Source organism: Thunnus maccoyii, chromosome 16, assembly GCF_910596095.1.
Source record: "Thunnus maccoyii chromosome 16, fThuMac1.1, whole genome shotgun sequence".
Taxonomy (NCBI): domain Eukaryota; kingdom Metazoa; phylum Chordata; class Actinopteri; order Scombriformes; family Scombridae; genus Thunnus; species Thunnus maccoyii.
The window spans coordinates 8,529,358-8,546,127 of record NC_056548.1 but is presented as its reverse complement, the minus strand read 5'-3'; the positions used below and the strand labels follow the sequence as shown (position 1 = coordinate 8,546,127).

Below are 16,770 nucleotides of genomic sequence, written 5' to 3'. Positions count from 1 at the left end.
TGCACCGTATAAATACAACTCAACAGGCGAATCAAGTCTCATTGGAAGGACTGCAGTAACATTTCTGTCTGGACAACCTGTGTCGATCTGGCGCCATCTAGCTGTAGGAGATGGAAACATGTTGTCACTAAACTGGTCATTTAACTTGTGTCTCACTGTAGTGAAACAGCATTGAATCACCTGTCTGCATTCATGATTAGTATCACTCGATTGGACACACTGGATTAAGTCCCAAAAAGGCAAAGTTTCAACCTTCTTCTATAACTTTTTATTGCAACTACTTCAATTTTAGATAATGTATCTGGATGCTTGTATTGTAATAATTGACTTTTTTGTTTTGTTCGATCACTTGACTGTGATATCTTCAGGATGTAATCAATTTTGTGCACACTTAAAATGTCTTTTTCAGTCAAATTAGGTTTCGGGAGCTTAAATCCAGTGTGCAGATACTTTTCTATTTTTACTTTGTTTAATTTAATCACACACCTGCAGGATGTGGACACAGCTACCTTCCACCAGTCTTCATTTTTAACCAGGAAGCTCCCCTGTTGAAACAGATCACCTAGAAGCAGCTGATCTGTGTTGTTCAGGATACATTGAATGGTGTAAAATTTCTGTACTTAAATTGATGTGGGTGTCATTGTTTTTTTTTTTTTTTAATTTAAACTGTGGTATGTGTTTTATTTCTTAGTTTAAGGTTGAATGTGTTGTGTTTCTTTGTTTTTTAACACCTTGTGACCATGTTGGAAATAAGTGTTTTCACTTTAACATGTCATCCCTTGGATTTTGTTTTGTGCCTGTAATCCATAAATAAAACATATAATAGGATTTGGCTGGGATGGAAACCTTTGGTCTTGGCCCTTGAAAGTTTTGAGACATTGAAACATTAAGAACTACTGCAATAAAAAGGTCAAAAACGAACATTTAAAAACTGAGAGCCTCTTTATTAAAATGCTTCAAAAGTCAAACAAATGAAGCTGGCATATTGTGGTGAAAACACACTTCAGCAGGAGTGAAAACAAAACTTAAAAACGCTGATGAAGATGTTGATACACTCCAGGTGCCTGCAAAGACCGACTGCATCACTAAAAAACAAAAGAAGTGTGCTGCAGAAACACATTTGTCTTAACATTGTATGAACCTCAGTAGAGCAAAAGACTGATTAAATGCTCAGGTTCTCATTCTGCTCACACATTTCACAGGATTAAACCTGATACAAGACTTAAAAAAATGCAACTTAATATGAAAATGTACTAAACCAATGCACTGTGCCTGAGAAATAAACTGTATATAATATAAATGAGGCTGCAACTTGACTCAACTGACTGAAATATTTTTTCCAAAGACACCAAACTCAAACATGCAAAACATGAGGGAGTATTAACTCCTGCTACTTGAGCAAAGACAACCCCGAGCAATAGGATTTAAATTTTACAGTACATGCCTTCATGTGCAAATCAATAATGCAAATACAAGTCTAGACGTTACAGAGGCAGATTTTTTTTCTTTCAAAAATGAGAGTACCAGTACAAAAAAAAAATAAACACAGATTGGGACTCCTAAGAATAAAAAGACAGTTTAGTTCCAACATTGCCTGGGCTTTACATCAAACTTCAGAAATATAAAAACAAACAAAAACACACTTTTTTTTCTCAAAGGAATATCATTATTTTTCTCCTCATGAGTAATCAGTTACTCTTGTGATATTCAACTAATTTTGTATTATTTTTGTATTTGTATTACACAAAATATATTTAAAAAGGTGTTCGACAAGCCTGATCGAACAAGATTCAAACAGCATTTTTGCTGACTGGACTCCAGGTGTGCAAAGCTTGTCGCGTCATACCCAAGAAGACTTGAGGCTGTAATCGCTACCAAAAGGTGCTTAAACTATGTACTGAGTAAAGGGTCTGAATGTCAATGTGATATTTCAGTGTTTCCTTTTTAAAAAATTTGCAAAAATTTTCTAAAATCCTGTTTTCACTTTGTCATTTGTCACTCCAGGGTATTGAGAGTAGATGAAGGGTAAAAAAAATGAAAGGCTGCAACGTAACAAAATGTGGAAAAAGTGAAAGGGGTGTGATTACTTTTTGAATGCACTGTAATATGTTAGTCCAGCACTGCAACACACACTATTATGTTATAATAATACTGAGCGGTACACCAGTCAGTTCTAAGACCGCACAATAATCAAGTAGCTGACGAGTATGTGACAATGTGTTACTGTCAGCTGTTTTCTTGACTAAACACAATCCACTGCTAGTGTTGGTCAGCACCTACTGACAAAGCTTCATGCTAAAACCCTGAGACACTAACATTTGAACACAGTGGAGTGCCAAAAATAAATTTCAACCATGATAAATAATGATTATAAACATAATTAGTGATGTTCATTAGTTGGAGGGAAGCGTGTGCCCGTTATACTTCTTAACACCTGGCCTGCAGGGTTTGTTTTTTTGAGGTCTGACACTGAGGGAAGGAAACAGAGTTTTCTGCTCACTAACCACAGTCACTGATGGATTCTTAAACTCACTGAGTACATTCATCGTTTTACTAGTTGTTACACTTTTTTGGATAAGAGAACCTACAAACAATTGCTGGTTACGCATCAAAGTAGCTAGTAGAAGAGACAAACCACAAGCCAACCACAGCTAAACAGTACTGCCATTTGGCTGGTGAATAGTGTTATTTCATCTCTCACTTGACTAACATGCCAGCCCATTAGTCAGAAGTGAGATACAAGAAAGATGGACCACCTTTGTTATGGATATAACTTGAGCAGCATGTGCCAAACCACAAAACACACTACATTTAAAAAACACCAAACATGATGGTGACATGCTTATGCTGGTGAACAGAAGTCAACAACCACAGTGAATATATTCGGCCTGTAAAACGGCATACATTGTGCACAGCTACAACAGATGTTTGGTCAGTCTTAAAATGGAGAATTAAAGCCATGAAATCTATGAGCTCTAAGTAGTACACATATGGTCGCTCTAGGTATCAGGATAAGATATAAAACCGTGCAAGATACCAGTAAACTGTTCCAGCTAGAAGCAGCTGAGAAATCTCACCGAGATATTCTGAACAACCTCATGACTAGAAGATCAAGTGTATCACAAGTTAAGGCTCTACTCTTACCTCCAATGTAGCACAGTACTGACTTTTTGATATAAAAATAAAAAATCCTACATCAAAACATCTGATTATTTACACAAAGTCAGAGTAGATAAGGGTACAACACTGGTATTCATAAATCCAGTGAGTGGAAGATACAAGGCTCGCTCTTCAATCAGCTTGTTTACAGTGCCGACTTGTGATTGCAGCATGTCAGCCTGAAAAATTAATCGGCCCAACACTGGCTTTGTCTTATTTATGGGTGTGAAAATTTTCTTTCACTGTGAAGCAAAGAACAAACAGTTTCTGACTTCCAACCAGGAGTTTTTTCTTTTTGAGGTTGGGAGTGACTGGTATTTCTAACATCTGTAAACACTGGGGGAAAATACATCTGTATTTGAGTTCTGATGGTCTCAAATGTCAAAAAGCTCACTTTATATTAAAAGGATCGCTTATGCTACTGGTTTGAGAACTGAACGTAAACACCTCCCTTCTTTTGTGAGCTCTCTGGTGAAACACATGCATGGCAGAGGGATCGCCTCCTCCCGACGGGCAATCGTATTGAACTTGCACTTTTTGAGGTGGTCGGCCATGCTGGCAATGTTGGCAAACTTCCACTCGTTCACTGTACCGAAAGCTGTGCTGAATCTCCACACCTGAAGGACAAAAAACGAATTGACTATTACTTCTCATGCATTACAGCTATAGCAACACAGCAGGCGCGTGATGCTGATTATCAAATGTGTTTATTAAAATAATAATAATAACTAACCTTGTCTGTGATCTGCCATGAAGGAGACCCATCAGCACGCCGTTTCTTCTCCCACAGCAGGACGACCATGCCACGCATCTGGAGCAGGCTGGCACACACATCCCTCATGGTGCGGGACACTCTGGACAGCTGACACAAGCTGAAGCTGTCCAGGAAGCTTGCTACATGTTGCAACACCTCAAATGGAAGACCGCTGAACTGATCGCACTTGGAGCCAAAGTGGCAGGTGTTTCTTGGGACCCCAGTCTTTAGAGGTTGACCAGGCTGAACCCCAAAAGAGCCGAGGTGCCTGTCGTGGATGATTCGGAAGCCCTGTACTGACGGGCAGAATCGTCTTTGGGAGTAGGTGCAGCCATAATAGGCCAAGGGGCAGCGTTGCTCCATCCAACCATTGAGTCCAGCGTGGATATCCCCGTGAACATTTTTGAAATGAGACGAGAACTCATCCCGCCGGAACAACTGCCCACACACAAATGTGAACATGGAGCGCTGCTTGGTTTGGTATCGAGCCACACATTCAAGCACCAGGTCCAGTCTAAGAGTGTGGAAGGGGCTTGGGTTGGAAAGCTGTGGGCTGGCGTGATCGCACGCCGAGGCCGAAGCGATATCCCCGACCATGGTGTTGGTTGCGAGAATGGCTGAAGGAAAGGAGAATGTCTGCGTACCAAAATCAATGTGGTAGCCATCTACAAACCTGCTGTCTGAGATACCTCGGCCTCCCGGAGAGTCACCGAGGCAAAAGAGCAATGCAGCAGTGATGAGATCAATGCCGTGGAGGCCCATGGGGTCGTCTGCTACTTCCAGGTCAGATGTGTCTACTGCCTTGTCCTCCATCTTTGCTCTGAACAAGTATGGGTCTGACAGCAGAGCCCGGCGTCCGTTAAATGTAAACATACTTATCCCTCTAAGCACTTCTACATTCTGTAGTTTGCGCTCCAAGCACCTATACCTGAGTTCAGAGGGCAAATGTTGTAAGAAGTTGTTTCTTACGTGATCAGACAGCAGGAATGGCAGTGGAGGTGAAAGTGGTGCTTGCTGAGGAACTGGAGGTTCCAGTGCTACAACAGGCATGTAATTTTGAGGCATCTCTGGCCAGACGAGGTTGGAACCGTTTACTGGCTCGCTGATAAGGTCTTCTTTCTCTTCAAAAAACAACTCCACAAAATCATTTTCTTCTGCCCAGCTGATGCCATCATCTCCATCCGTCCCCACTGCGCAATCCACTCCACCCACTGCTCCGAGCTCACAATCTGAATCAGAGTCACTCTCTTGCATATCTACATTCTTTCCACCTTCAGCAACATAATCAGTGTGACAGTCACCATTTTCCCCATTGTGGAGTTCGCCGTTCTTATCTGTCTTTTCCCCATTCAAATTTCCAACAATTACTTCAATATCCTTAGAATTAGTGAGAATGTCCAAGGCTGCTGCTAAACTTCTACTTGTCTCCACTGAGGCCCTATACAACTCGTTATAAGGCTCCTCTTCCATTTCCATTGTTCCATTACCCAACACTGTCTCTGTTACACTTGATGCTGTGGCCATTTTGTCACTTTCATCCACTTCCTTATCTCCGTTCTTTGACACAGTGGTCGTGACTTTCAGGGACTCTAATAGCATCCTCTGATCCTGCAGGGCCAGGGCCATGTCTAGCTGCTCCACCTCATCAAAGTCTTTGCTCAAGTTTTCATAGGACTTGCGATCGGCGTAGCTCACGGGCCAGCGGTTCCACTCCATAGTACAACACACTATACTTGCTGGGCAAGTCTCAAGGTGTTGTGCCATCTTGATCCTTGCGATAGAGAACGGGCAGCCAAACCCACTGTTTAGGCATGGCAGCCGTTCATACGGACACAGTAAACGATGTTCCTCTAGCTTGCACGAGTGGAAAACTGCCCCACAGACAAGGGGGCAGCCAATGAGGTCGCAGGAAACACCGGTCTCTGGTCTTACCATGCATCTTCTGTTGATGCATTTAAGGCAGTGGGGGTGCAGATTCTCCATTTTGACTTGATTTCTCCTTGCCCAACTGATTCTGGCAGGGAAAAGGGGTGAAGAGTTCAACCCTGAAACAAAGACATAAACATATTTGTATCACAAGCCTTGACAAAGTACACGCATGCCATGGCAAATATTTATTCAGTAAGCATACAGATTGGTCAGCGGGAGCATAACATGCAACCGTCCAACATAACACACACACACACACACACACACACACACACACACAAGAGGTCCCATGCCTGCACAGTATTTTGTAACTACACATGTACATGTTTACTAGATCTTTATGCTGTTCAGTCACATTTCACAACACTCCTCTTAGGTTACATGGTGACACCGGTTCTTCCAGGGCTTCAAGGCAAATCTGAACCCTCACCTTTAGGCTCTGAGAGGCTGCTCTTCATTCATGGAGTTTGGTGACAAGTGAGTCAACCCCTTAAGAAGTTCAAAAAGTTGTGCGCAACAAACCCACTAAGTAAAATACCTCTGAGTCATTACTTGTTTGCGTTGCTTGAATGTAGGGATTAGTTAGGATAAATAAAGCTGGCTTAATTGACACAAAACAATTATTTAAAGATCTGATGCAAGTCCAAACCGCAATGCCACACAGGAGAGCTATTGTTCAAGTCTTTGGTCAGCAACAGCTAGCTAAATTACGCAAGCATAGCTAAAAACACAAACAACACAACACCGGCTGTTTCCAACAATTATAACCAATTATAGTTTTAACACCAATAGTATGGGACCTTATTGTGTTAAACTACTAAAACTAGTTTTTATGATAAGTGCACGACGGACAAAGCTTAACAAGTGAGATACAAAACTTTGTAAAACAAAAGAACATCAACAATATGGCCAGCCAACTAGCTTCGCTGCTACACTTGTTAGCCTGCTCAGTTAGCTAGCTGGTAGCTTCCAGAAACTGCTTACCCGAATTACGGGGCTCCCCGAGTTTCTTTTAATTGTATTTTTTGACTTCTATCAGCTCCGTCGACACCAACAAACACGGAAACTACACTTTCATAAGCATCCCGCCGTATCGAATGAGTCCAAATCTTATTTTTATATGAACTGGCTGCAGTTGGTTCTTCGGCTCTGAGACCTTCGCTGCTCTGAGTCGGTCGGTCGGCGTTTGTGTTGATCCTGCTGTGGGACGCCGCACCTCTACGTCATCACGTCGACGGCCGGTTTATGGACGCAGAACCGCAGAGCTGTGAGACAGCACTGAAATAGACAGACTGGGGAATACCCTGAGGCCAGTTTTACATGCAATCACTCATGAAATGTCTGTGCTGTTGTTTTTGGATTTTAATGAATACAGTCTCTTTGCCAGGCAATTCAAATTACTTATAAATCTATATATAGGAGAAATCAGTGGTAGAAAAGGTACTAAGATCTCCTCCACACATGTATTAAGACTTATAAAAATGATCTGCTTGGAACAATAATGTGTGTCTGATATGTTTTTTCCCACAAAAAATGTATAATTACTATGTTAAAATCCTAAAAGTGGCATATATTCCTTCTCCCTCACTAAATATCCAGAATCTATGAGCATGCAAATATTTTTCATTGCAAAAGTTTAACTTCTGGACCCAAGATGTCTTTTACTTCACTTTAAGGTACATTCTCAGTGTATTTACACTGGAGGCTTTCATACTGGACCACGATTGGCTTCCAAACTAGGCCCAACACAGAGAAACTTTCCACTTTCAGCAGATGAATATATAAACAGTCTTTCAGTGTCAAACTATGCACAGACATCATTCTGCACAGTGAAGCTCAAACATCCAAATGTAGGAACAAGACACATTCATCTGCTGAAAGTGGAAAGTTTCTCTGTGCTCACTGAAGAATCTAAGTTAAAGGGGCGTATCTATGAGCATGATTTGTGACATCACAACTAGTTTAAGACAGTCATGGTCTAGTATACAACATACACAAGTGTTACGTGGAAACTTGAAGTATCCAGTGCACAAACACTGAGGATGGACTTTTCAGTGAAGGAGACATCCTGTGTCCAACAGTTAGACTTTTGAAAATCAAAACATCTACAAATTCATTGATTCTGGATTTTTAAGGGAGGAGTAAATGTAATTTTAAGAATTTCTGACTATGTAGTTGAATTTTTTGTGAAAAAAAAACATAGACACAAATTATTATTGATATTGTATATGTGTTTTTACCCATACAATATTCATTCCAGCACTCCATTCAATATTTATTTCCGATCTATTTGCACTCTTCCACACTTTTGCACTATTTGTATTCTGCTTACAATTCACAGATATGGTTTCACCTGTATATAGATGTTGTACATTGTTGTCCACTTGTTTCTATATGTATGTATTTTTCACCCGTTTGCTTGCACATAATAGTGAAATGCTTATGTTTAATTATCTTTGTTTGGCTTGTTGTCCTTGTGTATCTTTCTGAAGATTGTTGTGTGTAAGTACATTGAGAGCCACTAGAAACTGGAGTCAAATTCCTAACATACTTGGTCAATAAAGCTGATTCTGATTCTGATATCCTACTAACTTGCCTGTGTAGCCAGTGCCTGATATAGCTTGCTGCTCTGTGCCTTCACACCAACTATTAAAAACACAAGAGTCACACGGTTGCACTGGGTGACATGTTCCCACATTAACATGAAAACAGGCACAGTAGTTTGTTTTGGGTCAGTTACCCTTTCGAGGTGACGCAAATACTCACTAATGTGTATTAATCCATGGCTGAAATAGTCCCTAACGAATGCACTATTTAGTCACGTTGGACTAACCTTTGCTAAAAACTAGAGCTCAGCTGTTTTAGAAAATCATTTAGCCTTCATTAAAAATTAAACTATATATTTGTGACCATTTTTATTTATAGATTTACATCTTAAGAGGGCATGAATGGACTTGGGTCTGAGTGTCTCAGACAAGTTAGGGAAGCACAGAGAAACAGACTTGCACACTGTTGGGTTTTTTTCTTTTTGACAGTAAGAAAAATATAGAATAAACTCAACCTTATGCTTTAATTAAAAGTAATAATTACACATTTAAAATCCCTGCATTTAAACTTTTACTTAAGTAGATGTACAAAAATATGAGCAGCAAAATGTACTTTTTTTAAAGTATCAAATGTAAAAATACTCATTACGAGGCAGATTGGCTCTTCTCAGAGTGTAATATATTATTGGATTATTACTGATGCTTTGCTGTGAAAGAACCATTTAATACTGTAGCTGGTCAAGGTGGAGCTATTTCTAACTACTTTATACTCTTGGGTAGTTTTTAAGTAAAAAGTATTATATTTCTCTCTGCAATGTAGTGGAATAGAAGTATAATGTAGTTTAAGTATAAGTACCATTTTGATATACATAAGTACAGCACTTCAGTAAATATACTCACCACTGAGAATTAAATTAGGGACAACAATTGATGGAGACCTTTTATTAGTTGATTTCTTACAAATGAAGAAAATCATTTTATAAAGAGAAACATTTGCAAGATTTTCATTTTTATCATAAATCACACATGTGCAAATGTGTGTTTTTCTATGTCCATTTGTCAGCTCTAAAAAGGTCCCTGATTCATGAGGCCACCTCCGAGATGTGGTGAATGTTGGACAAGGTGAGCTGTGCCTCTTGCGCTGGGTAGAAACGTCTGGAACGAAGCCACAGCCTCCCAAACACCCCCGTGATCAGCAGCAAGACGACCAGCAGCCCTGCGAGGACAAAGGTCTCCACAGGAGGGACTCCGCCTGTGTCTGCAGGGGAAGGTGGTGCCACAATTTGCATGTGAATATGGTATCTAGCATCTAGGCGCTTTGAAGGTTTAAAAGCTGAAGCTCTACAATCGATACAAGTTAAGAGAGATTATAGAAAAGGTAAAAACATACTTAGTTTGGGCTTTTCACTATTGTTTAGTAGTCGTCTGATTGGTCCATAAGACACTGTGTGGGACAGAGGGATGTCTCTCCGCGTCCTCATTAATCCATCTTCACTGGAACAGTTCTGGCAAATAGTAGTAAAACATGAAAGAAACAAAGATGCTATAAGCTTCACGGTCAGATAGTCGTGTATTTCAAATAAGGACAGCTTAACTGCTAGCTCACATGGCTGAAAAACAATTATAGGCTGTTGCGTCTATATTAAGGATCTGCACATAGGCTACTTGTCTGAACTGGCATCTGACTACCAGTTAGAGGAATGGGTGTTAAGCTCACTCACGGGCTGGCACAGCCCCGGCGCGTTGTGGCAGATCTGGACGTTGCAGTGAAGGAAGACGTTGCTGTAAGAGCTGCCCACAAACTTGAACATTTGAATCCTGAACATGGCCTCTGGACCCTGGCCATTCTTCAGCACACTCAGGGTTTGTTCGTTTGTCAGCAGCGGGCAGCTTAATGGGGGGGAGGGAGGGAGACAAAGAAGTCAGGGAGGCCTGGTGGTAGTGAGGTTAGAGTGAAATACTGTACTTTACAAATAGAGAAATGGGGGTGGGGGGGTTATTTAACTAGTATTTACAGAACAGATTTGAGCTGGTCTGATTAATTGCAAAGTGATGAAAATAATGTAAATATTATGTGCAGCGATTCAACACAGCCATAGACAGATTTGTTTGAGTGTTTTCTTTTCCCTCATGGTGCATGTCATTGCTGTGCTGTTGCTAACAGTACCAAATACTGCCTGGTTGTCAAGGACATGCACAGCTGTTGAACTGAAACACATATGGCCTCTCAGGCAACAGTCACATGACCAGGGCGCTGAGTGTTGTTGTCTGGCCAGCTCTCTAAGCAACAAACTCTCTTATTTCAGATTTCAACAGCGCTCCCATAAGAGGACTAAGTGCTATTTGGAAGTGTGGTGAAATAACACGTCTAGACTGCCCGCAGGTTTCAAAATACCGTCTATAAAGTATGTTGCGTGAATATATAAATCCTAACCCACTTATTTTGCTTTTTCTGCTGCAAGATGGAAACAGAAAAAAATACGTCTTGCCTGCTGTAAGGTTCAATCATTACATCCGTTATGAGATGAGTTTGTTTTCTCCTGTTTGCTCATGTTACACAATACAAACTGCTTTTGTTTAAACAGTCCTGAAGCAAACCTGTCTCTGATGAAGGTATACTGAATGTTGCTGTATGGATCACTAGTCGGTGTAGCCCAGCATCTCTCCATACGCAGCATCAGGTGAGCCGGTATCTATGAGACAGACAAGGTTGGGCGACAGTCGAGTAATTCTTTACACAAGGTAAATACATTTCCATAAAGGGCTACGAAAAGATGACTCATATAAGTAAACAACAGCTGTACTAAGAGGTTATATCAACATGGCAGAGAAGAGCAGCACTCAAATGACTATTTTGTCACGGGTGGAGGGTTAGATTTCCAGCATTACTTGGAACATCCTGCAACACAACATATTGCTTAATATCTTGTAACAACGTGCTCAACCCGGTCCAAAAATAGCTGTCAATAGTAAGGCAGCTATTTTTAAATGTTTGTCTGTGTTTTAAATGTGTTTTTCCCTGTAAAATGAAAATTGTTAAAACTCTGGACAGATTTTAAAAAGGCATTTCAGCCACATATGATTATATTTTACACCCAATATAATCCATAGACAACCTGGAACATCCGAAAACAAACATATTCCTTCATGTTAGGTATATGAATTTAGTTTAAATGCTTTGTTTTTCTTTAATTCTTCAGTTCTTTAATAAAAAAAACAGCAATAGACTTTGTCAGTCCAAGTGAATTACCATGAAAACTTTCACAAAAATGTCATCATCCAGGGTCAGTGATGGCACAGTAGTCCATCTGTTCTCAAAGGCTTCGTCTTTGTACAGTAACATCGACACTGAGAAGTTCCCGTCCTCTGTGTTCAGAGTGATGGTTCTGTAAGGAGAAGATTAACAGAGCCACGTGTAAACACCAAATCATTTTACAGTCGGATCAGGAGACGTTTAGATTTTAAAGAACACTTACCTGACGTCCACTCTAATCATGTTTTCCCCGTTGGGTTGTTGGACCATGTAGTTGATGGGGTAGCGGCACACAAATGTTATGTTGATATAGTTTCTTGTTATAATGTCCGAATCGTTATTGTGTATGGTGTTTATGAACATGATGTGTGTATCATCTGAAGCCTGAGGAGAGAAAAAAGAAAGACAAAGATGAAAGTCAATGGAAAAAGATTCAAGTAAGAGACATTTTAATTGCTGTGTGTGATACATTTCTATACATGTTTATTTTTTATTTAATACACAAGATTATTTGTTTTGTTTTGTCCTATTTTGGGTAAGAGCCACTGCAGAAACCTGGCATGGATGTGGAGTTGAAAAGAGGAGGTACAGTATGTTAAATCGAGAAGATATCTCTCCTTACATGTTTCATTTAATTTGGTCAATGAACACGTCAGCAGCACAACAACCCAGGTGAACCACTGACACTGAACTACACTCCTCTACCTTGTGTATATACTGAATTTAAATATGTCATACAACTTGTCAGTGTCTTTCCACAGTTTTGGTTCCTTCAACAGTAAGATAACTGGACAGAGGACTTTGCTAAATTGAAGTAACCTGTTCAACAGTGAAGGAAATGAATTTTGCCAGCATACAAGGGCTGAAACGAATATTTTATTATTAAAGTTATTTTTATTATCAGTTAATCTGCTGATTATTTTCTTGTTTATTCGCTTAATCATTTGGCCTGTAGAAAGTCAGGAAATAGGGGAAAATAGTCCATCACAATATCCTAAAGCCCAAGAAACTTCAATTTGCTTATTTTGTCCCACCAACAGCCTAAAACCCTAAAATCATAAATTTACTATTACATGAGATAAAGAAAAGCATCATTCTCACATTTTAGTAAATAGGACTACAGAATATTTGGGATTTCTGCTTGAAAAATGACTTAAACAATTAACTGGTAATCAAAATACTTTTTTTTACAATTAATTATCTGTAAATCTACTAATTGATTAAGTGATTAATTGACTAACCATGTTAGCTTTATAGCATTCACAATCACAAGAGACAGCTGATTGATTTGGTTAGAAACAGTCAATCTAAAGTGCCTAATTTCACAGAACTGACTCCATATAACGCAAGTACTTGACATACTGTATGTGTAACAGTTAACTATATAGAGTGTGTTTGACTGTATATATTGCAAGTTTTTCGAGATTTAAAACTCATTTTTCAACTGTTAGTATTAACTTGTAGTATGGTTATAGATGTGAATGTGGTTAGAGGGCAAAATGACACATACAGTACACGTTAATGTGATTCTTGTACAGTACACGTACAAGAAACACGTTAAAAAGTAACAGGAGGAGGAGGAGGAGGAGTCGTTGCGGTTACTTTATATAATCTCTTTCCCAAGCTACAACTTTCACACACTGTAAATGTGAGTGATATTGTTCAATATTCTTTCGCTGGCCACTGACAGAGATAAAACCGTAAAATGGGGCCGGGTGAAAAGGTTGTGTCCATGGTTTGTTTGGGCCCCTGCTGGGTACAGATGGAGGATGGCCTCTTTGGTCACTGGAGCAGGGTGAATTGCCCCAAGCTGTAACAGTCGAGACATCTTTTACTACCTCTTGGTAAACACACAACCCCCCACCATGAGCTCCACTGACAGGTTTCTACAGCAAGCAACAGGTCGTCATTACTCCATGACAGAACCCCGCTGGGACTTGCACTTATCACGGGGTGATATGAAAGCTCGGTGTCTCACAAACGCAGAGTGATTGCAGAAACATGAGCAAGGACGCTGTCACGTTTCACTGAAAATGGCTGACCTTTAAACTTGACAATTCAGTCATTTCTGCACTGACGGCAGGATTTAAAAGGTTTTAAGTTCAAGGTGAAAGACAGATTGACATCTATGACATTCTTCTCCTTTAGCAACAGCCATCTAATCCAGAGTGGGTTTACTCTCTGCAGCCTCTTTGCAATAAACCTTGTAAAACTGCTGAGGTGGAGTACTGGGAGATTTCCTCCCCTGTTGAAAGCTGTGTTAACCTTTTGCTTGCTTTACAAGAAAAACCGTCATGCATTCCAAGCAAGAAATTCAAGGGCACTTGTGCTCTGAAGGAGGGATTTATACCTTTGCCAGAGTTTAAATCTATGAGAGTGGCTGGATTAAAATAATCAGGGGGCTAGTTGGCTAATGATTTATGGCCTTCCTATTCAGTGAACTTCAACAAATAATCATCGTTTCCATGCAAATCCTGATAATTTAGAACTACAAGGCCATTCAGGGTCCCCCCCCTTCCTGCTTTGAATAAGGCTGTTATAGGGAAAACGAACAACGCCACCCTTCTTTCTTGAAATAAACGCCACTCCCCCCCATTCTTTTCTCTTTGCTCCTTTCTGTCTGGGGCTCAGAGTATGTGCCTTTCTCTGTCCATCTTATTATACTAGCTATGACCTAATTCCATAGTGGTCATCCGAACACAGAGGCTCACAGTCCACATTTACATCACTGCAGAAAAAGAAAAGTGGTGTTTCTGGCCTTAAGTTATTCAGGTTATTTTTACTCTTATGTAAAGTTCAACAAACCGACTTAAGTAGCTCCTCTTTTGGTGCTGAAAAGAGCCTGATTGGTGGGGGCCAGTTCCCCCAACAACTGTTAACATCGTAAAATAGAAAATTTATTATGATGGGGATTTTATGTTGTCAATAATGGGGATAAAGTGTAGTTTGTCTTCATGTTGGTTAAAGCTGATGTCACCTTCCTTTGTGAAGAGTTGTTCTAAATGTCCGAGTTCACGTGCAACATTTGATTAGTTGGACTCTTAAATCCTGCAGACATGGCCTGACTGAGAAATCTTCACAGACTTTAATGCAAATGTTGAGCAAAGTATTGAAGGTCATACCATTATGGTGCCGCAGTCAGAGAGATTCTTTATGCTGAAAACGTAGTCGTCTCCGACCTCGACGCCACGACACTCCGGATCATTTAAATGCAAATCCCAAACCTAAACAGAGGAAACACATTACACCCAAATTAAACAACGCTGCATTGGGAATGTCAAAGTTCTAGTTACTTTGAGGGAAATACTTTTGAATTTTGTTGGCGCTCACTTACGTTAACTGGAGGCTCTTTGTTGAGGAAAAAAGCAGTGGGAATAATAACCTCCATATGATCATTGGTGCATATGACAGTTTCATTGAGCTCTAATCAGAAAAGGATGAAAACAAATTAAAACTCACATAAAAAAATATTATTTTTAGAAAATGTGAAAAGATATTGGTGATTAGTTTTTAAGAAAAACCCTAACTTCCCCTTCTGAGACTTTGTGTACTCTATTATTATTACTATTATATTGCATATTTAACCCTCATTGACAATAAAAATATTTCACATAGGAAGTCTAACCACTAGTAACTACAAGTCAGTGGTGGTTTGTAACCATGTGCATTTATCCAATACTGTAGTATTTCCATTATTTGCCACTTTACATGTTTATACCATATTTCTGAAGGAAATATTGTACTTTTTACACCACTACATTTATCTGACAGCTAAATTTACTAGTTACTTTATAAAATTAAGAGTTTACAAACAAAACATACGATGAATTCTTACAATATGATGCAGCTTGCATGTTAATGCATTGATTATAATATGTAATGCAATAACTCTGCATAATGAGTACTTTAACTTGCAATAGTTAAAGTTTATTTTGCTGATAATACTTATGTACTTGTACTTAAGTAAGATTTTGAATGCAGGACTTGTAATTAGTGTTTTCAAAGTGTGGTATTGCTACTTTACTTTTACTAAAGGATCTGAATACTTAGTACCGCCACTGCTGCTGCTGTTGTGAAAGAATTAAGTAAAACTCAGATGTTTTTACTTGATTTGAAGCATCAAATTATCCTTTTTATAAGAAGATTTCAAAGCTCTGACATCCAGAGGAAACTCATGTCAAACCAATAGTCATTAATATGAAAAATTACTTTCTAATGAGGTTTCCCTTAAACAGCAGTTTGTTTGACCCTTGACACTTCATCCGCAGCGGTGTGATCTGAGGTGTGAGCTCACCCTCCTCCCCAGGCTCCAGATACACAGCCGAGCTGACCATCCTCATGGTGAAGAGTAACCAGGCAAAAACCAAACTGGTGGCAGGTGCCATCTTCCTCCGGTTTCTCTTCTCCGCAGCACTTCAGCCACTCCACTGCCTTTTGGCCCTTTCCCCGAAACTCTGTGAATCTTCTGGGACTATTCACCACAGCTCGCTGTCAGGACAAGACGTAGTACCCCTCTCTTACTCCAACCCTCGAAACACAGCTCTAATGAACTGGGAGCCTCCCTCCGGCCTTAAAACACCAGCTTGAATGATGTTCCCACCAACAATGAGATTCCGCACATGAATAGGGGGAACTGAGGGGAGTCCAAGGTAACACGTATGTTACCGCCTACTGCGGTGATGTCCTCTTAGTAAACATCTTACAACTGTTCCTTACTACGGGGAGCAAAAAGAAGTCTGGTAACCATGCAAAGAGAAACAACACTACTGGGCTGGCACTCTTTGTTGTCTACATCCTTTGTCTGGACATTTTAAAATCTTTACTGGTGCGGGAATCCCAGTCAGTCAGGCGAAAAGAAACTAATTACGAGTCAAGGGCAATTCAGTGATGATGCCAAGCACCTGTGAGTGTACATGTGCGGTGGAACAGAACATAAAATACTTAAGCATGCAAACAAAACAACAATGGAAAGATTATTTTTATCACATTTTAACAACACGCTGCAGGTCTGTACAGCCACACATCCATTAAACTTGTTCAGACAATTTGTAAGTGGTAATGACAAGACACTTGCTGCAATGAGGTGGAAAACCTCTTCACATTTCCCAACTTTTATGAGTTTAATTTAC

General features: G+C 39.9%; 2 protein-coding genes across 2 annotated transcripts; both read right to left on the bottom strand.

Moving 5' to 3' along the window:
* Positions 1-923: 923 nt before the first annotated feature.
* On the bottom strand, positions 924-7,037 carry fbxo30a (F-box protein 30a). The gene is made up of 3 exons (XM_042437122.1): positions 6,827-7,037; positions 3,893-5,958; positions 924-3,776 (listed from the first exon to the last, which is right to left on the bottom strand). Exons 2-3 carry the CDS (start codon positions 5,894-5,896, stop codon positions 3,573-3,575), a joined length of 2,208 nt encoding a protein of 735 aa, XP_042293056.1. The 5' UTR covers positions 5,897-5,958; positions 6,827-7,037; the 3' UTR covers positions 924-3,572.
* A 2,295-nt stretch (positions 7,038-9,332) lies between these two features.
* Positions 9,333-16,574, bottom strand: si:dkeyp-110a12.4 (uromodulin). The gene is made up of 9 exons (XM_042437180.1): positions 15,936-16,574; positions 14,976-15,064; positions 14,764-14,865; positions 11,865-12,025; positions 11,639-11,774; positions 10,987-11,081; positions 10,110-10,278; positions 9,779-9,893; positions 9,333-9,646 (listed from the first exon to the last, which is right to left on the bottom strand). Exons 1-9 carry the CDS (start codon positions 16,024-16,026, stop codon positions 9,471-9,473), a joined length of 1,134 nt encoding a protein of 377 aa, XP_042293114.1. The 5' UTR covers positions 16,027-16,574; the 3' UTR covers positions 9,333-9,470.
* Between the last annotated feature and the right edge of the window lie 196 nt (positions 16,575-16,770).